This window comes from Lactuca serriola, chromosome 9, assembly GCF_051521515.1.
Source record: "Lactuca serriola cultivar US96UC23 chromosome 9, Lser_US96UC23_V15, whole genome shotgun sequence".
Lineage (NCBI taxonomy): Eukaryota > Viridiplantae > Streptophyta > Magnoliopsida > Asterales > Asteraceae > Lactuca > Lactuca serriola.
In genome coordinates this window covers 19,782,313-19,802,969 of record NC_136416.1, presented here as the reverse complement: position 1 = coordinate 19,802,969, position 20,657 = coordinate 19,782,313, and the positions used below count along the sequence as shown (strand labels likewise).

The following is a 20,657-nucleotide window of genomic DNA, read 5'->3' as shown; positions in this document are numbered from 1 at the left end:
ACAAGAAGACATCAACTTCTGTATATCAACTGATGATGAATCATTAATTCTATCGTTTCCTTTGAGCAAAAGAACTTACACATAAGAATGCATAGAATAAGCAGGTATGATGATGAAAGTGAAACCTATGAACACTGCTATGTATTTTTCTCCAGTAATCAGCAAAGTGGAAAAGAAGAAAACTCAAAAGCCACAGCGGCCAACAAAGACATATTGTGATGATCTTAACATTTAGGCAGATCGGAAGGAGGAGGCAGCAACGTCTCTGATTCCCCAACTCCGTTTTCAACTATGAAAGCCATTGCAAAACCCCAAGCCAAATGAGTATCTATGTGACAGTGCATCAGCCAAACTCCTGTAAATATCCCAGTATTAGCTCCATATATATATATATATATATATATATATATATATATATATATATATATATATATATATATATATATATATATATATATATATATATATGTTTTTAATTAATTCTAAAAATCATAATTAATGATTCAGAAGAGAAATATATATCGTGTTTAATTTTCCAACTAAAGATTCATATATTCATGTGGGTTTCATTTACCTGGGTTATCAGCTACGAATCTGATGACAGCCCATCCTCCAACTGGTACGTCAATTGTATTCCTTTGTGGCGGATCAACAAGATTGAAGTTAGCAGTATCTCTGGAAGGATTAAAATTACCAAAACCCTGACCAACGATGTAGAAATGGTATCCATGGAGATGAACAGGATGATCTTCCGTTGAGAAAATCGAAGTATCTTGCAGCACGATCTGCACATTAGCCCCGAATTTGAGCTTGTAAAGCCTCGTCCCCTTAACCGGTTGCCACAGCCCACGAGGGACATTACCAGTGTAATCAAACTGCAAAGGTGGAACACGCGGAAAGTCTGGTGTGTAGATGTTTGGAATCTTCTGCGTGTAAGCTTGGAGTAAAGACACCCGATTCGGAAGCACAAACGATACGTTATTCATGCTAGCACCAAACCTTGTGTTATTAGGCCCTTGGCATCTAGGTCCAGGAGTACAGTTAAAGAACCCGAACCCCATCGTGAAGAACAAGTTTTCATCTATCTTAGTTGGAACCATTACTTTTCCAGGACTTTTTATTTGGTTAGAGAAAGCAGTGACTGTGTTTGTATCATTGTAAGCCGGAAGTTGAGGTAAAATGGGCTGTGAATTAGCAGATTTGTACTCCAAGATGGCAGTGGCTGTTGTATTATCAAACGGAGCGTTTCTAGCACTTGCGTAAGCTCGCGAAGCCATGTAGTAGCGCCCAGGCTGCTGATCTGCGGTCAAAAGGACATCCGTGGTTTGACCAGGGCCAACCATGATTACATTCGTTGTAAACTGTTTGGTGTAAACAGCATCAGTGGCAACCACGGTTAGTTTGTGGTTAGCGACGCTGAAGAAGAGTTGTTGATTGAGTGCAGCATTGATGACCCTCAGAAGAACTGTGTCGCCTTTGTTTACTGTAAGTTTCGTAGTGCTTTGGCTTGAGCATCGGAAAAGATCACCAGGTTGTCCGTTAATGGTGAGAGCATCAGAAACATTGGGAGCTGCACCTGTGAATAAGGCTTGTCGGAGGACACTGATGACCTTTCTATCCCACCATTCACCTGTTTCATCGTCAACAATGAAGTACAAAACAGTTTGTTGAATCAGAAAAATGTGTAAATCGCAAAGCCAAAAGGACATGAATTTACGTACTGAGAACAACAGGAAACTCGATTGTGGGCTTTGGGAAGGGGTAGGAAGAACCAGATTTTGGACGAATAACAAGTGCACCATAGACTGTGGCTCGTAGCCATCTGCTATGAGCATGCCACCACAATGTTCCCTCTTGATCGGTTATGGTGAACCTGTATGTGTAGCTTCCTCCGGGTCGGATTGGACATTGGGTCACAAATTCAGGCCCATCGGCCCATGGGTTTCTCAGTTGACGCAATCCATGCCTGAAAACAACGAACCATTTGATTAGGGTCTCAAAAGCAAAATAAATAATTAATGATGAAGAATGATTAACATGTAAATGATAAAAGTATAAATACTTACCAATGGATGGTGACATTGTAAGGAGCAGCATTGGTGACTTTGATAGCAAGACTGTCTCCATTTTGTACGTCTATTGTGGGGCCGGGGAATTGTCCGTTGACTGTAACTATTCTATGGTTTCTGCATAGCCTTGTTGCTGCTTGTTCTTGAACCTGTACGTGAAAATCAAAGTAATTTGAAATTAACATGAATATTAGTTACAAAAAAATGTATATGAGGACGATGGATGGTGCACTATATAATAGAAGGGCGTACTTTGAACTCATAGTTATGTGTTTCTGAGAATATTGTAGTAAAAGCAAGAGAAAGCAGAAGGCTCAGAAGGAGGCTGGATCGAGATATGGACATCATGGGGATCTTGTGTTGAGGTTTTGAGCTTGTTTCTGAACACTTCTGAGTGAAGAAGTGTGAAGGTTAATCTGTGTGTGTTAGATGACGATGAGGGGTGGGTTTATATACAGAGTGTCTGATGGGGTCGGGTTGATTTTGGGTCAATTGTGAAGTTGGAATCAAAGGAAACTTAGATGATTTTGGTGCAACCACTTAGCACTAGGCTTATTTTTTTAACATGAAGCAGGACACTATTTTTTGTATAGTAGTGATGCAGACATGGCAAATGGCTATCCTGATCCGGGTTAAACTCGTTGAACCACACCAAGTTGACCATCAACATCTTTTGTTTCATTTTTTCCAAAGTTTCACTTTTTGGGTTTCATAATTTCATCTGGAAATAGATTTTGGTATTTTGACAATTTTCGGTGTTTCTCTTTTTTTGTTGGTTTTCTAGTTGCACAAAGTAATAAAAGCAGCAATCGAATACATAGAATTGTTTAAATCAAAGCAAAGAAGAGATTTGCTGAATTTCACAATGTATAATAGCAAAAAGCATCGATAAACATTGACTAAATCGGAATGCAATGGAGTTTCCATCCTGCATGTGCTTTCGGTTACCAACAAGTAACATGACTGAATAGTTAAAGCTCGTCCTAAAAATAACTTAAAAGATGTGAAGTTCTACTTCAATTTTTCTTTATTGTTTAATACAAGTTATAAGAAAGAGGATAAAAGTTTCCAACTTTCACGTTTTGGTCTATAAAAAAATGGTTTAAACTTTGGGCAGGTCATAGGCGTCCATGGGGTTGGACCCCAGTGACTCTCATTTTTTAGTTATAATTGAGTTATGGTTAGGGTTTGGTGCATTTCCTCATATGGTTGGTTGACTTGCTTCAACTTCTCAACAAAAAAGAAAATCTGCCTCCCCCTTACTATTATTATTAATAAATTTGATTTGATGTTAGGTTCAATAAAATTATAATAATTCCATTAGCATCGTTTGTATCTGATGTCACAAAATCAGAAAGTTTTATTTGACACCTGATTACATTCAGCAACATAACATTTTGTATCATTAAAATTTAAAAGAAATAAATAAAAACATTTTAACGACAGTATGAGCTTCCTACAACAGCCTTTTGGGTTGATATAGTGTTTATGGTACACTTACTGAAAAACATTTGGGGTCCTTTTTTGGCAAAGACAAGAAATTAAATTAAAAATATTCATTAATATAACCAAAAGAAGGTTTTGGTGTAACCACTAACTATTGATACTTTCTAGACATTTATGAGATTAATGATTGAAAATTTTATGCATAATTTGACACCTCCAAACTATATTTTCCCCAACAATTAAAACAAAAAACACAAACACAATTTATATATAAAAAAGTCCAATCTCCAAAAGCAAAACGCCATCAATTTACAAAATATGAAATGTGTATGTACAAATAACCTCATGGACCCACTCACCAAATCTTTTTATATTTGAAGTTTCAGTCCCTGCAAAACCTTTATCATCTTCCTTGCCACAATACTTTCACCAACCTCCAAATCATCAACCGAACGAAACCAATTTTTCAAGAATCCTAACTTTTCCGGGGCCGGGCCCACCATCAACACAACTAATAGACGAAGGGTAAATGTTATTGACATAGACGAAAGTAAAATGTCAATGTCCCCATCAACTGACTTATTGATTTGTTCTTTTAACCATTTAGAAACTTCATCAATCGTGTTATTTAGTGATACAATTGAATTTTCTTCTTCTTTTTACTGGATGGAAGAGCTGATCAGACACATGACTGGATGATGAGACCGTGCCACGTCAGCGGCTCCGTCACTAAATGGACAAGAATGGAAAGGTCGGTTCCCGGGAAAGATACTAACGGTTTTGAGGTTTTTATCTTTGAAGAAACAGATTGTTGTTGTAATGAACATAAATTCATCGGAATTGTGATTCCGTTGGAGTTCAGATTCCAGGCGTTTAAACACACAGCAAAGTTCATCCAGTCAATCAGATTTGGAGAAAAAACATCCAAATGTTTTTGACCGGATGCAACACTGGTAACAAGCTCCACTGCATTGTGGAATGGGAGTTGTAGAAACTTTGCATAGGATTCAAGTAAGGATTTGAGCTCTGAGGAGGCTTTGGGATCAAAACCATTAATGTCGGAATTGGAATTGACTTTTACTCATGATAGATATATCAAACGTGGAAGTAGTGATCTTTTCTCGATTGTTCTTGTCACTTTTGATTCTGTTTGTTCTTCATATCCAATGACTTGTACCTAAAAAGGATAAAATCAAGTGACTAGTACACCAAAACTAGTCATTGCATATATATATATATGTAGTGTTTTTGGCATTTTATGTTAGTTTTGACTTTTGAAAACAAATTTAAAGTGATCAAGTTTGATGGTTTGGAAAGTGAATAGTACGCATATAACTGATGTACATAATTAATAACAGGATTTTTCATTTTTGACATTATTTTCTAGATATCCGAATGAAAACAAACTAACAGTGGTTCCTTTGAGCAAGAACAAGAGTTAGAAGTACTCTTCAGTCTTGATAATTCAACATGGGAAGAACACAAAATGAAAAACAAAATTAAAGATGAATGCATACCAAGATCCAACATAATATAATAGTCACCTGCTTCATTTGTGTTTTGTTGACTTCAAGAAACATCACCTTGTGGAGGCAACCGTTTTCGTTTCTTCTTCTCATAGCTGATCCCTCTTGCTTTTGATTGCGACTCACGAACCTCTCGAAGGTAAAGCCTCACGGCTCCAGCCCCAAAAGGGTTCGTCTTATATGAACCACCGTCCTCCTCATAAGCCGCCCTAAGACGGCCAATCAAAGAATCCACACTACCCCAAGCTTGTCGCACTGGACAAGGACAAGGGTCTGTCGTTGTCGGATGCCCATAAAACGGACATGTCAAGTTATGAACCTTAGTCTTTCCAAACTGGTCAAGGTAAGAAAGGAATCCAAGCACATTTGCACTACTGCATTGTGAAACAGAGAGTGGTGGATGCTGGTTTTTCAGGTACTCGCAGAAGATGTTCCAGTCCCGGCGTTTCTGGTTCTCGTAGCGGCTAGGGGTGATGGTCACTGCTGGAGACGAGGTGGAGGAGCCAGATGCAACAGTGGAGACGTTACCGGAATCTTGGGGACTGTTGCTAGAGCTTTCTGAGCAAGGATCCATTCAGGTTAGGGTTTTTTAGTTCCTGATCCTTAGGGTTTTGGTAAATTTTGATACTTTCGGGAAGACTGATGTATGCCTCTTTCTCTTTCTTCTTTTTCGGTATCTTTTAAATGATAACACACAGTCGGAAGGCGGAAATCAGAAGAATGAAAAAAACAACAAACCTAAAAAAAAAAAAAAAAAAAAAAGAGCAGAATACAACGTCGATTTCAGGTTTGGAGCATAAAATACAACACAGCACCCTAAAATTGATTGCTTGGATTCAACCTGCAAGAAAGTGAATAACTTACGGCGAGGGATCGAGGGAATTTGGGGAAGTTATAGAGAAAGCTTCTGGAAAACAGAAAGAAAAATTGGGTTTTCTTTGTTTAAGAGTTATTGATCTAATTGGAAGCCGTGGGAGGTGGGGGGACTATTGGACGGCTGTGGAAACAAGAGGGGGGACTATTGTAGCCAATTTTGTTAAGTTGATAAAATATAGAACATATTATTCAAATCGTCCATATATTTTATAAAAATTTATGTTTGGTCCCTAACATTTTCTTTTGTTTTCTGAGTTCTTGTATTTTTCCGTCCTTGACATATATGAAAAGATTATAATACATTTATGAACTTATTTTTTAATTATTTTATTGTTTTATATTTGTTTATAATTTAAAGAAAAGAGATCAAATATAAGCCATCTTCTCTCTCCTGAGTATCTTTCATATCTCTGTATCCTATCATAATCTAAATACCAAATCACAAAATTTCAATAGCTATATTGTGTTATGTGTTTTCTATGTGATTTCCTGTTGTGATCAGCAAGGCAATACTTTGAACAAATTTGAGTAGGTGTGAAAGGTAGTAGAGGTCTATACTACTGGAAGCACGGGACTCGTACTTGGATCAGAGAAAGTCACAAGGTTACTAAGTCTCTAAGTAGTTGAGCTATTTGGTTAATTGGTTCATTTCATCGTTATCTTTGTTTCGGTAATGACTACGAAGATAAATATCATTCAGACCTTTGTAGGTCATATCAAATCGAGTCCGACTAATCTATGAAGTAAGTTCGACGTAGTGTCCGACCTTAGTTAAAGATCTATGAAGGAAAGGATCAACGCAATCTACAAGTTGCAAATCATCACTAGAGCTTAGCAACCGGTAGCTAGAGATTGCTACATGCTAAAATATCACATTAAAAAATGAAGGAAGGTACCTTTCGTGTTAGCGTCTAACTCAAAGAGACTTGAGTCTAACTGTTGCATCATACGATGAAAGTTCATTAAAAAATGGTGCAGCGGTATGTTATGGTAATCGAAGTAAAGACCTTAATTTAGGAGGAAAAGTAGGTGCAGCACCATTAACAGTCAATAAGTCTAAGAGTTAGAAACTCAATAGAAATGACATAAGAGTTACGATTACCACCTATGATGGAAAGGTAACATGTGGAGTCATTACACAAGCTTTGTTTTGTTGATGATTCTAGGATGCCATCATCCTAAAGGGGATATAATTGTAACGCCCGCAAGATATGGCTATATGATTAAAGAATAATAGGATAATTAATAGTCTCAGCGATAATTAGACATTATCAAATAAGGATTATTTAAGGAAAATAATCTAAACTAAATTCGTAATGATCGTTAAATCTTGAGCATGCATACAGCGAACGTCCCAAACCTGACTTCATCATAAGAAGTTATGATTTTTCAAAGTTTCGACGCAACAATATACGGCTCAGAAACCGAAGTATAGATCGGTTGATTATTAGGAAAAACAATCTAAATGAGAGTTGAAGATCTCGTCCATATGGTTTCGTCGATATAAAGACGGTCAAGAACGGATATCATATGACAAAGTTATTAACTTTTAAAGGACTTTAACAGTCTAAACCTGCTAAACATATAGTTTTAAAAATAAAGTCAAAATTAATCGATGGAGTCTAAACAAATGTAACACTCGATTCCAGATATGAGATTATTACAATTGTGTATGATTTCTTTTTGGCCACGACATGGTGGTGGCTATTGGAGAAAACCCTAGAGTTTAGGGGTTGAGCCCTTATTTAAACTCCTTAACCTCTCATAGCCTCCCTCCCATCAGCCTCCATCTCTCCAAATCATCCCTTGCAAACCCTAGATCACTTGTGTGAGTTTTTAGCCTTAAAGTGTGTGTGTTTGGTGCTTATAAAGAAAGAAGGTGATGGAATATCATATTAGGAGACCAAAGAAACATAGATCCAAGAGTTTATCTTCCTCAATCTTCTCAAGAAGGTATAAAGTCTTCATCTTGATGAGTTAGTTGATAGATGTTTGGATTTTGTCCACTTTTATCTATGCCTTGTTGCTTTGGATGGTTAAACTTCATAAAGTTTGCAACTTTATGAATTTTCAGGCTATTTGGAGCATTTGACTCTTTGGATATGAATTAAAATTGAGTTTTGAGGCCATGCATAGAATCTTGTCCTTTTTGCCCTATTTTGGCCTAATAAGAGTTCAAGACATGCATTGGGCATGCATGTCTGAAAAGCATTGATTTTTATGATGTGTTTGCTGTTGGAAACTCTTTTGGAGCTTTTAGACAAGTAACCTTATGGATTGAGTGATTATTGCATAACATGTAGTGTTTTGGACCTTAGAGTTTAGATCTATACATTTTGGAGGGTTCTATTGGATAAAGTTGGAAACTTTATCCATCTAGACCCTATTATGGACCATATTTGAGTTGGAGACCCTTTAGAATCGAAGAAAATGGTTGAATGCGTTAAGCTGCTGCAAAAACATGTTACCACGACGTGGCAAGGCCACCACAACGTGGTGGCGGGGCTGATCACGACTATTTTGTCGTTTTCGACACCCGACGTGGTAAAGGGCTACCATGGTGTGACGGTCAGCTAAGTTGACTCTTCTTGACTTTTTGACCCTTTGACCCAGTTTCACCTAAGGAGGGTATTTTGGGATTTTGATTGAGATTCGCCTTGGAATAGGTGTTGGTTAGAGTTGAGATTCATAGTCGATACCTCATCAGCTTTTGTCCAGTTTGTGAGGTGAGTTTTCCTTACTGTACTTACGGTTCGAAGGCACCAAGGCCGACTCATTGGTTTGATTTCTGCCATTCATTGATATGTTGAGTATGGAATAGATATGCATGATTACGTTAGTTTTCGATATGATAGTCTGGTAGATATGTAGGACTACCTGTGCTTTTGTTTGCATGATTATATGTATATGTTATTATCCGTTATATGTCAACATATTGCGTTGGGTAGAGGTCGTACTGCTTCGTGCGGTAGCTAACAAACCCTGGAGCATTCCAGATATGAGTTGAGGGTCGGGTAGGGCATGCCAGACTTATACTGAGGGCTCAGGAGAATTCTAGATATGAGCTGAGGATCGAGCAGTATGCCAGACTCGTATTAAGGACTTAACGATATTTCGGTCCTGTGATGGATTTCTTCAGGGAGCAAGCCTGACATAAGTTATGGGCTCGAGGGCAAGCCAGACTTATGTTGTGGGCTCAGGGGTAATCCAATATTTTAGTTGTGGACCCAGTACATGTTGTTATCGTATAGTTATCTGCTTATGTGTTGGTACTTTGGGGGAAACGACTAAGCTTTGGCTTACGGTTTTTAGTTGTGGTTTTAGGTACTTCGAATGATCGTAGGAGGCGAAGGTGTGATTGTACACTTCCTCTTGTTTATGACTTATGATTTTGGGAGACTCAGATGTTTTGAAAACTATGATTTGTAAACAATTTATGAATTGGGTTGATTTTAAAGTTTAAATTTCTTGTGATTTTTATGGGTATTACAACAAAAGTTGTAGATCTCGTCGAGAGCTTTCTGGGGATATAAAGAACGTCGAAAACGGAGTTCGTATGAAGAATATACGATTTTTTGAAAATTTGGAAATTCACAAGTGCACGCAAGAGGCGCGGCGCGTTTACCTTCTAGATAGTGGGGCGTGGACCACCATATTTGTGACACGTGGCAAAAATCTGGAGGATCGACGTAGCTGGAGTGCGCGGCGCGCAAGGTCGAGATTCAACCCTATAAATAGATGTTGTTGCTCATTCTCTCCCAATATCATTCCAATATTCTCTCTCTCTCTCTCTCTCTCTCTCTCTCTCTCTCTCGATTTTTTGTTGTTTTGGTCTGAAATTCATTCGATTCTAAAAGTTTTAGCCAAGCTATGAGGTCTTTAAAAGCCCGATATCTAGTAGCTAGTAGACCGGAGTTCTGCCAGTGCAAATTCCAGACTTTTGTCTAGAAAATCTATGTAAGTTAAATTACATTCAACCTTATCTTAGTGTAATTTATATTTATAGTCATAAGTCGTTATTATAAACCTATAAATAAGATTTATCAATAATTTCATGTCATTATACTGATTGATCTACTTACGGAATATCAAGGCTGGAGTTAATGCGGTTTTTAAAGTGGGATTTGCAAACAGTATACTCTGTATGCCAAACGGACCCTACATCCGATCTGATCCTACCTAATTGTCCCTTATCAGCTATAGATCAGCACACAATGCGATTACTACAAAAATCTAGACTATAATTATTATAATCGCCAAGATCATGAATCTAGACCAAGACTTAGCATACAATGCAATTACTACAAAAATCTAGACTATAATTATTATAATCGCCAAGATCATGAATATAGACCAAGACTTAGCATTATGTACATCTATGTCTTTTGGAAACTATTTGAGCTTCCTATGTTAAGAGGATGGTAGTTTCTTTTAGTTTAAAAGAATGAAGAAACAACCTTCTTGTTTATGGTACCCTGACTAAAAAAACAGTTGGGGTTCTTTTTTGGCAAAGACAAAGAGAATTTAAATTAAAAATGTTCATTAATCAAAACCAAAAGAGGGTTTTGGTGTAACCATTAATTATTGCTATTTTTCTATTGAAAACTTTGTACATGATTTTGACACCTCCAAAACTATCTTTTCCAAACAATTAAAACAAAAAACAAAAACACCATTTATATAACAAAAAATCCAATCTCCAAAAGCAAAACGCCATCAATTTACAAAAAATAAAATGTGTTTCCAAAATTTATGCTCATACAAAAAGCTGTAAAAAAAAACACTAAAAAACCAAAACAGCTCAACAAATGAAACACTAAGTGTACAAATAACCTCATGGACTCACTCACCAAACTTATTATATTTGAAGTTTTAGTCCCTGCAAAACCTTTATTTTTGAATCACAAACATTAAGGAAGTCGGTCAAAGCAGTTCCCTGAGCCGTCACCATCTTCCTCGCCACATCAGCCGCCTTCCACGGCTTAATCGCATGACAAATCCTTTCACCAACCTCCAAATCATCGACCGAAGAAACCAATTTTTCAAGAATCCTAACAACTTTTCCGGGCCCGGGCCCACCATCAACACAATTAATAGACGAAAGTAAAATGTCAATGTCCCCATCAACTGACTTATTGATTTGTTCTTTTAACCATTTAGAAACTTCATCAATCGTGTTATTTAGTGATACAATTGAATTTTTTATTGAACTCGAGAGTTGGGTGTTTGACTGATCGGAGGTCCCACCGCCACCACCTTTCTTCTTCTTTTTACCGGATGGAAGAGCTGACCGGACACATGACTGGATGATGAGACCGTGCCACGTCAGCGGCTCCATCACTAACTGGACAAGAATGGAAAGATCGGTTCCCGGGAAAGATACTAACGGTTTTGCGGTTTTTATCTTTGAAGAAACGGATTGTTGTAGTAATGAACACAAAAGTTCCCAATTCATCGGAATTGTGATTCCGTTGGAATTCAGATTCCAGGCGTTTAAACACACAGCGAAGTTCATCCAGTCAATCAGATTTGGTGAAAAAACCTCCAAAGGTTTTTGACCGGATGCAACACTCGTAACAAGCTCCACTGCATCATGGAATGGGAGCTGTAGAAATTTTGCATAAGATTCCAGCAAGGATTTGAGCTCTGAGGAGGCTTTGGAATCAAAACCATTAATGTCGGAATTGGAATTGACTTTTACTGATGATGAAGCACATTGTATTGATAGATGGATCATACGTGGAAGTAGTGACCTTTTCTCGATTGTTCTTGTCACCTTTGATTCCATTTCTTTAACATCATTCCGCTGCAAAAGAGGATCAAGGAATTGGAATTTGAAATATTTAATGATTCCAAAACAGAGGTAAAGATCGAATATTATATAAAAAATAAAAAATGAATAATATGTGAGTATACATACCAAGGTTTCTCTAGGATAATTTGACATGCTTTCATAAGGTCCTGTAAGGAGAGAATGAAATGATAAAAAAAAAAAAAGTAATAAACATGATTAGTGGTTACAAATGTGATGCATACCAGAAAAAAATAGGCTCACCTGAAAGGTAATTTTTGTCGTAAGATGGGGTCCACCAAGGACGTAATTGTAAATCTTCATTGAAGGTCAATTTCTTGGACTGGATCTCATTTGAAACATCAAGAAAGTCGCTTCCAAAATTCAAGCTTTCAAGTACAGACTAATAAATAAAAAAAGGAAGAAAAAAATTGACATTTTAACATTGCCACATGAAATATAGATAGACCATGAAAAGTGGGGGTAATTAGGTAAATACCTCTGCTTCTTCAATACTATTTGCATTCCGTTTCAAATTCAGGATTGATCCTTCAATCTTTGCTGTTAAGTACTGACTTGAACGTTGCAATCTCTCTTTAAATTGAACGAATTCAATTACCTATAAAAGATTTTAATCCATAAATAATACGAAGAGATAATATTGAGGGAATATAAAACATATAACATACTTTTGAGTAATTTCGATGCCGATATGCAAGAAAAGTAAGATCTGCAGATTCCTTGAAGTGTTCATCCATGAACCTTGAGTAACCCTTTAAAAGATCACTAGTATCTACCAATAATGGAGATGTCAACATTTGGGGTAAAATGTGATGCGACACTGTTTCCAAAAGGATGTTCTTCACATCCAATGACTTGTACCTAAAAAGGATAAAATCGTCAATTCAAATGTGTATTGAAACACACATATGATTCTAAACTATATTACCGTTCATATGCTAATGGAAGAGCATTCCAATAAGAGTACAGGTGTAGCAACAAAATCTTGTATTGCCAAACATATCTGCCAAAAAAGCATGGATATGTAATAAGAGAAAGAAGAACTGGAAGGGCAAAAGTGGAAGAAAAGAAAAGTAGAAGAAACAAGAACCTGCGGACAGTCAACCCAAGCTCCAACACCATAATAGCTTCCAATAAGTAGCCAATATGTTTTGTACGCCAAAATAACTACAACAAGAAAGCAAGACATTAAAGTTTCAATATAAATAAATAAATAAATTATTATTATATTTCATTAAGCAGTATATTTTATACCTGAACCAGTACATTGCATGTCATAGATAGAAACTCTTCACCAAACATACTCTCTTGTACATCCAAGTCCTTTGAAAGAGGAAGATTCTGACAATACATTTCTGTCATTTGTACTGCAAACCCCACAAGATCTGTGTGGAAAAGGGTAGGAATGTAAATTACTAAACTTTATGAAAGATAAGAAAAAAAATACAAAATTTACAAGAGATTTTACCTCCTTCAGGAAGTGGGAACATGTCACCAATCAGTTCTCTTATTTTGAAAAGTGTTATATGTTGTCCAAGAACATTTTTTGATGACGTGGCGGAAGAAGCAATGCGTTTAGCCAACTTTTCTAGTAACTGGTTTTTTTTATCACCGGGTAGAACTTGAAGGAAGACTGCCACGTCAGCTGAGAAGCAAGCTAAATGTCCAAATCTGTTGAAAGAGAAAAGCTTTAGAAAAATACTGTTTTGCCCTCAAAGACTATATAGTATAACAATACCTGGAGAAGAATAGAATAATGTCCTCCATGAGTTTGTCATAACTACCCTTTCCAAATATTATTTTCCTCCTCTCAATTTCAAGATTTGCCAAGTCCGGGTTTCTTATAGAATCGCTACCTGCTTCTGCTTTTAGCTTTTCTACAAATTCAGAGGCCCTCGATATACGAGAATCAAACTGCACATAATTTTTGAAAGACATAAACTTCAAGGGCTTAAAGGTAAATAGATGTAAGGAAGGAAGGACATAGTCATACCACGTCATCTGACAGGTTGCAGTCGATCGATGTTGACACGTGGATTGAATTTGAAGGGGTAGTATTAGTCCCACTGGGGAAAATACAGTCATCTTCCAGCAAGCAACCAAGATAATGAAGAAAACATTCCCAATCATCAGGGCTTCAAATAAATAAATAAATAAAATTAGTGATAAATAATGAGTCACTGAAAGTGGATGGAAGATGAAGACATACCACAACGTCAAGACTTTTTGGAAAATATCTGCAGCTCCACCATAATCACCTGCCCGAGCAAGAAGCCTCCCCTGTCAACTTGTAAGTTAAAGAGCACAAGTATATAAGATATGCAAACAAACTAAAATACAAATACACAACACTCATAAGAATTTGGAAAATTTCACCATAATCAGGATTTTTGGTTAGTGGCTATCTTTTCAGTTCCAGGGATATGTGTGCAAAGATTAGGTGCGATTTTTGGAGTCTTTGTGGTGCCAAGGTCAAATTGTGAAAGAAACTAACATCTCTATGTCAGATTAGCATTCCAAAATCAAGGTAAGATCTTCTTTTCATCTTCTTGCTGGTTAAATGCAATTAGGGTTTGTGAATTTGGGGTTTTTGAGTCAATGAGCTGGATGATGAGGAAAACCCAAATACATGTTGACATAATTGTTTATTAACCTAGAGAAATTAAGAAAATGCTAAAATCAAGCATTTATTTCCACATATTGAGTATAATTTCGTTTTGAATATCTAAATTAGGAGACTGTAGGTGAATTTGCTTGGGTTAAAGTAATAAAAATATTAAACCCACTAGAGAATAATATTTGACTGTTGAATCTTGAGTAGTTGAGTAGATGATGTTAATATAAACCATCATTTATAGGAAGTAAATGGTATTGGTGCACTAAATTGCTAGTGATGAGCAATTTAGGGTTGAAATTGGGACTTTACCATAAATATGATAAAGAGAAGTCTGAATGGAATAGAGAAAATCGATTTGTGAAATTAAATACTTGTGACCATTCCACATGTAAATGGTCCTTCAAACTTGTTTGAGTTTTTTATAATATCAAAGGGGTCATGGGATATGGAAGTACATTTTTTGGTAACATTTGTGTTGTTTCTAAAAAGAAATTTTTTTGGTGTACTTCATTTGAGATTAGAATGTTACACTTTGCTATAGGAATGAATAGAGAAAAATAAGTACATTTAAATTTTTCTAATCGATTATTCAGGTGAAATTCAACTATCAAAGTATAAGATCATGGTGTTGCAGAATAAATAAAACCATATAGAAACATAGGCCTCATTTTCTATCATTCTGTTTGATGTCTCTCCTTGTTTATGTTTTCAAAAAAGTGTGAAACCATTTATGTCTACAGATTACCTAAATGAGTTATCACTTACCAGAATATTGTTAATGTTGATATAAATAGTAAACTTGAATTTGAAGTTTTAATTGTTTGTGTAACTAGTTTAGGAATGAAAACATGGGACCAGTTGACCTTAATGTCATTGATGTTTAAATCCCAATACAATACAGTTCTTATCCTTCTTTAGTTTTCATCTTGCTATTTAAAAATATGTAATATTTTCAAAAGTGTTTAGATAGTGTAAATTGTTCACTTGAGTTCAATTAACAAATCCAAGTGAATCAATGAAATAAAAAGGTAGCATAAAAAGATAAAGAAGCAGATAGTACCTGTATCCGTAGTTTATCAACTTCAATCATTATAAGTGATCCTAAGTTCCCTGAAAGAACTTCTGTAGCATCCCCATATTTGGCTTGCTGTTCCAATAGAGAAATATATACACTAAGAGCTGCAACCAATACCATTCATTCAGATGATAGAACATTGTGCATGAATAAAACCTGTCCTTTTATATAATTATTAATCAAAAAAAGGAATCAAACCGCACCTTCAGGCTCATGCAAGCTATGAGAAGCAATGTGTTTTTTAAGCAAACCTTCTGCTAATTGCAAAAGTTTCTCTCCTCCATTCCCACAAAAAACCTGTAACTGAATGCTACAGACTGCCCACAGCAAGAACCTCTCTTCACCAGCAATTTTATACATTTTAATGGCTATCTACAAAATAAAACAAAAACATGTCACATAAATGTCACAAGAAACAAATCAAACAATAAATTTGACAAAATATTTCTGGATATCATCAACCTGTTGCTGCTTAACAAAAGAATATTCACGAACATAGCAATTGAAGAGTCCCATCATCAGTTCCAAATTGTTCGGAAACTTTCCGCATGCATACTCATAACAACTAGTAGCCATGTCCACTGATGATGTAAATAGAATATAAGTTTGTAAGTAGAGAAAGATTATAAGAAATTGCATCAATGGAGGGGGCATATTAGAAATACTAACGATGATCTAGCCGTTGAAAAACAATCTGCAATGTGCTTAGTGTGAGGTCATCAATCAAGATCAAATCGTTCTTATATAAAAGCTCTTTAGCATTGATGCAGACAGATAGTGCTTCCTCCAATTTACCCATTCTTTCCAATATGAGAGCCTTAAGTGCCTGCATTGCATTAAAACAAGAAATAGAACAATGAATCACAGTTCTTCTTCGAAAATCAGACCAATGAAGAACACAAATGTATTCGGATGACTATGCTAAGGTATAGAAAATAACACTTCAGAAAAGGACATGAGTTTCAGATCTTTTCTCAATTTCTCTTGCAAGACTCCCCTCATTTTCTTGGTTGAATTAAAAAAGAAGAGTTCTTAAATTTGTGTAGTGGATATCCAAAAAGTTCATCTGAAATTTATATGTATCCAGGGTGGAGTGTGGGGAAAATAAACCCTTAAAGATGGCTAGTTTATACACCTAATTCTTAATCGGTTATATAAGACTGCTGCCCTGCCTTATAAGAGCCAATAGAAGAAGAAATTATGATGATTTATCATGGAGAATCCGCCAATGGAAAGCAGTGAACTATCATGAAGCTGCATTCATTAAACGGAATGTCTGAACTCGTCGTTCTAATAAGAAAAACAATTCCTAAGTCCTGGCGAGAACAACCAAATTGTTGACGGTTTGAGTGCAAGATCAGTCAATTAAATCAGACCAATTCTTTTCTTACAGAAATACTGTAAGGTATTGACGAACTCATCCTTATTGAAACCCACACGAAAAGAAGGGAATCAGACAGCAGACTTACGAGAGCGTAGGAAGAGTTGGGATATTTGGAGAGCAAAGTCGTAGATAGCTTGAGTGCATTTTTAAACTGTCGAGAGTCGATTGCGTCCCAAACAGGCCGGACACGCCGTTCCGGTATGCCGCCGGCCATCCCGAATTTCGACGCCATTATAGAGTTCTTAGGGTTTTTGGCAACGGCGAGAAAACGCGACTGTAAAGGGTAGGGAAGGTAGAAGACGTTTTTTTCTTAAACGAGAGATAACGGAGTTGAAAACGGGAATACACACAAACAGGGAGTTAGGGTTGTTTGGACGTGTACATCATCACAGTAACCAGAATCCAAATCTATAAGAGTTAGGTTTAACTTGGGGTAGGTTTAAGCGGTGTTTATTATTTTGGTTTATTTTTTGAACTTATTTTTTATAACTTATTTTTCAACTTTTAACATTATTACGACTTACATTAAGAAAATAAGCAGAATTCAAAAAATGAGCTTATAAAAAATATGCTTGGAGAATAGAGATGGCAAAAATTGACACGACACGAAACCCGACACGAACCCGACACGAAATAAACGGGTTTGGGTAAAATATTTCAATCCGTTTAAATAAACGGGTTGACACGACACGACACGAAAATTAAATGGGTAAGGTTAGGGTTGAGAATTTCAACTCGAATATGACTCGAAAATGACCTGTTTATTTATATGCAAGTTTTTTGAATTATTTAAATAAACTAGAAAGATACAAAACCAAAAGCATAAGCAAAAGAAAAGCTTCGAATTGAATTGTTTTGTAATGTTTAAATAACTTAGCCGTCTAGATCAAGATTTCATTTCAGTTTTTCCATTCTCTCCCAAACTACCCAGTCTCTTTCACCACTCTCACATCCTCATGACCTTGTCATCCGCCTCCCCAACTCTCACTCTTTTAATTTTGTCATCTAAACTTACTATGACTTCATCTATTTTGCCTCAAAACAATTAGTTTTTCATTTCCGCCTACCAAACTCCTACTCTTTCAACATGCTCAACCTTTTAACCTCACATGACACGACATATTTCAAGGTATAGCCCTAACCCGAAACCCGACACGAACTCGACACGAAAATAAACGGGTTGACACGACACGACACGTTAATTAAAAGGGTCGGGTTAGGGTCAGACACTTTCAACCCGTTTAGTGTTTCGACACGACACGAACCCGACACGACACGACACGATTGCCACCTCTATTGGAGAATAAGCAATAAATAAACTTAGCCAAACACCCCCTTAAATTTACAACGAAAAACTTGGATTATTACCCGCGATAACACATAAAAATATATAAATTCATTATTTTTTCAAGTTTTAGATCTTATTATTTATCGAAAATAAATTCTAAAAATATATAAATTCATAACTTTTTATCTTCTTTCCATTGATATCAAATTTGATAATTTCTTTTTTACTTTTTTTATCTCTTCAAATTAACTATAAATCATTAATTGTGTATAAATTCACTGTATGAATTTACACATATTCACAATATGAATCTGCACAGATTCACAATGTAAATCTGAAACAGATAATTAAAATATGGATTTATTTTGAAAAGGATTTGTGGCGGAGGGGCAGTTAGGTAACTGCTGGAATTAAAATGGAAGGAATTATTAGGAGCAGGGATGTAATGGGTAATTATGGGAGCTATTTTGAAATTAATTCTGGAAGGAGGGACCATAGTTGTTATTATGGGAATGAGTTTGGATGGTGTCGGTATATAACTCCTGAAACCCTAACCCTAGCGGCGATTATCACCCGCCACCCTCTCCTTCTTCGTCACCGGTCGCCGCCAGGTTCATTCTGTCAGTCAGCCGTGGTTGCCAAAGTGGATGTCGTCCCTAGTCGGAGACTTTGCCACCGACGAGACCTGTCAACCCTACAGCGCCGTCGTTGCTCCAATCGCCGGTGAGGATCGCAAACGACTCTCTGTCGATGTTGCTACTGCTTTACTCGGTGGGTTTCGCACCACCATTCTTTTCTCTTTCCTTTCGTTCTGCCATCGATGGTCACCACCATTACAACCTTCTGCCACCGTTGATGTCGCTGCCACCATGTGCCACCGCCAACCACCACAAGGTGGTTGTGTGTGTGTGTGTTATTATGAGATATTGCATTGTATGATGTAATCGGTAAAGGAATAATGGAAAGAAAACCGAAAAGCCAACCACCGTAGGGTAGTGGCTATCGCCTCCTGACGCCACCAGCCGTCGTGTTGGGTGGCAGTGTACTTTAGCTTGTGATTAGTTTGCTTTTGTGATGTCTGGACTTAATCGGACTAGGAATATTTTACAGACAAGTGCTACATAGAGCACAGATGTTAAAGGCTATTCCTTAACCAAAAGACAGAGATGTACTAGACATCATCTAACGGTGACGAGAATTTCTAGGGCGAATCCTCGTATCTGCCAGTTGGCGAACCACTTCTTGAAGGTGTCGTTCGTGAGCTCTTTGGCGAACTCGAAGTTCTGCGATTTCGGTGGTTAATTGCTGTCGCAGTGCGTCATTGGTTCTCCTCGTCCCTTCGAGTGCTTCTTCTAGATGTTGAATACGGACAGTATTAACGCCTGAGTTGGCATCAACTTCCATGACTCGGTCGATGGCTGCTCGACCTTGTTCGACATTTCGAGCAATTCTACGCACCATGACAGGCAGAGCTCTATCCGCAGAACCACCTTCGCTAACATTGTAAAAGGTTCGGTCCCCAAAGTAAGGTAAGGGTTGACCCTGCTCGTCGCTCCAACGATTTAAGTTGTTTACCCACATAGGAGTGGGACCTGGAAATGTTGGTCGGGGGTCATTGTTTGGGGCTTGACCTACTAGCGGTAGGTTGTTGACTTCCGGCTCGGAGTCGGATCCATCAGAAAAGCCTTTTGCGAGGTGATCATCCAAAGGGATTGGATGCTCATCTTTGGGCTCTTCTTCGATCCACCCGGCATTGCCTTCATTTGGAAAGTACGGGTCGCCGTGATGGAATCCAGCCATGATATCTACGCGAGAAAAAAGGATATAAGAATATCGTATATATGTAGCTAGTAGTACAAAATACACCTATAGTATTTTAAGTTTAAGTTCTACTGATCTTCTTGTGGTATTGTTGGTAAGTTTTTAGACTTGTTAACACATCACAACCATTCTAGGGCATATTCTACTCACTCCTCAGACCAACATAGTTGATCAGGCTATGCCATTCCCAGGACTGACCATACATCCCCGAGCTCGCTTGTGATATTTAACAATCGTAATACTTTTGTTCTTGTCATTGTGACACTGATTTTAGTATGAATGCAAACTAGTATACTTAATTAAATATTTTAATATTTAAAGTATAGACTCTTGGTCAGAGTGCGTTAATCCCTAATGGGTTTATAGTTTAGTATATCTTTTATGGGTTGATATACTTGATTCACTATAAACAATTCTCTGATACCAATTTGTCACACCCCAAAACCAAGAACGGCGGAAACGTTCTGGGGCGGAGGACGTCATGTATAGTATCACAACACAGTAAATGCAAATAAGCAAACAACATCATCCATTGCATTATGGTGGTTGTCGAGGCCAACACAAATAATAACCCTAAATATTACACACTAAAATAGTGTATAGTGGTAAAGGGATCGAATCCACGGAGATTGGTTCAATTTATAACTCTATGAAAAATCTCTTTGTAAAAATACTTGTAAAATGACAATAAAAATAAAATGGGGGGGGGGGGTGTTTGGTGTTTTGAAATACTTGAAACAAAC

The 20,657-nt window shown here is 37.0% G+C and overlaps 3 protein-coding genes across 4 annotated transcripts; all 3 read right to left on the bottom strand.

The window, feature by feature from the left end:
* Window positions 1-16: 16 nt before the first annotated feature.
* LOC145072600 (laccase-12-like) lies at window positions 17-2,503 on the bottom strand. Its single transcript, XM_079019047.1, has 5 exons — window positions 2,322-2,503; window positions 2,067-2,218; window positions 1,722-1,966; window positions 575-1,630; window positions 17-355 (listed from the first exon to the last, which is right to left on the bottom strand). The coding sequence occupies exons 1-5, from the start codon at window positions 2,415-2,417 to the stop codon at window positions 225-227; spliced, it is 1,680 nt and encodes a 559-aa protein (XP_078875173.1). The 5' UTR covers window positions 2,418-2,503; the 3' UTR covers window positions 17-224.
* A 1,251-nt stretch (window positions 2,504-3,754) lies between these two features.
* On the bottom strand, window positions 3,755-6,043 carry LOC145072602 (protein LIGHT-DEPENDENT SHORT HYPOCOTYLS 3-like). 2 transcript variants are annotated; one of them, XM_079019049.1, is made up of 2 exons: window positions 5,906-6,043; window positions 3,755-5,779 (listed from the first exon to the last, which is right to left on the bottom strand). In XM_079019049.1, exon 2 carries the CDS (start codon window positions 5,613-5,615, stop codon window positions 5,085-5,087), a length of 531 nt encoding a protein of 176 aa, XP_078875175.1. In that variant the 5' UTR covers window positions 5,616-5,779; window positions 5,906-6,043; the 3' UTR covers window positions 3,755-5,084. The 2 variants fall into 2 exon arrangements, with proteins under 2 accessions (XP_078875175.1, XP_078875176.1); XM_079019050.1 differs by having other exon boundaries at window positions 3,755-4,692; window positions 5,060-6,041.
* A 4,525-nt stretch (window positions 6,044-10,568) lies between these two features.
* On the bottom strand, window positions 10,569-17,167 carry LOC145072429 (Tetratricopeptide repeat (TPR)-like superfamily protein). Its single transcript, XM_079018847.1, has 17 exons — window positions 16,891-17,167; window positions 16,091-16,247; window positions 15,884-16,002; window positions 15,625-15,793; window positions 15,407-15,525; window positions 13,939-14,009; window positions 13,723-13,864; window positions 13,468-13,643; window positions 13,198-13,400; window positions 12,984-13,114; window positions 12,820-12,896; window positions 12,658-12,732; window positions 12,398-12,590; window positions 12,208-12,327; window positions 11,973-12,111; window positions 11,838-11,878; window positions 10,569-11,723 (listed from the first exon to the last, which is right to left on the bottom strand). Exons 1-17 carry the CDS (start codon window positions 17,035-17,037, stop codon window positions 10,776-10,778), a joined length of 3,027 nt encoding a protein of 1,008 aa, XP_078874973.1. The 5' UTR covers window positions 17,038-17,167; the 3' UTR covers window positions 10,569-10,775.
* Window positions 17,168-20,657: the final 3,490 nt, after the last annotated feature.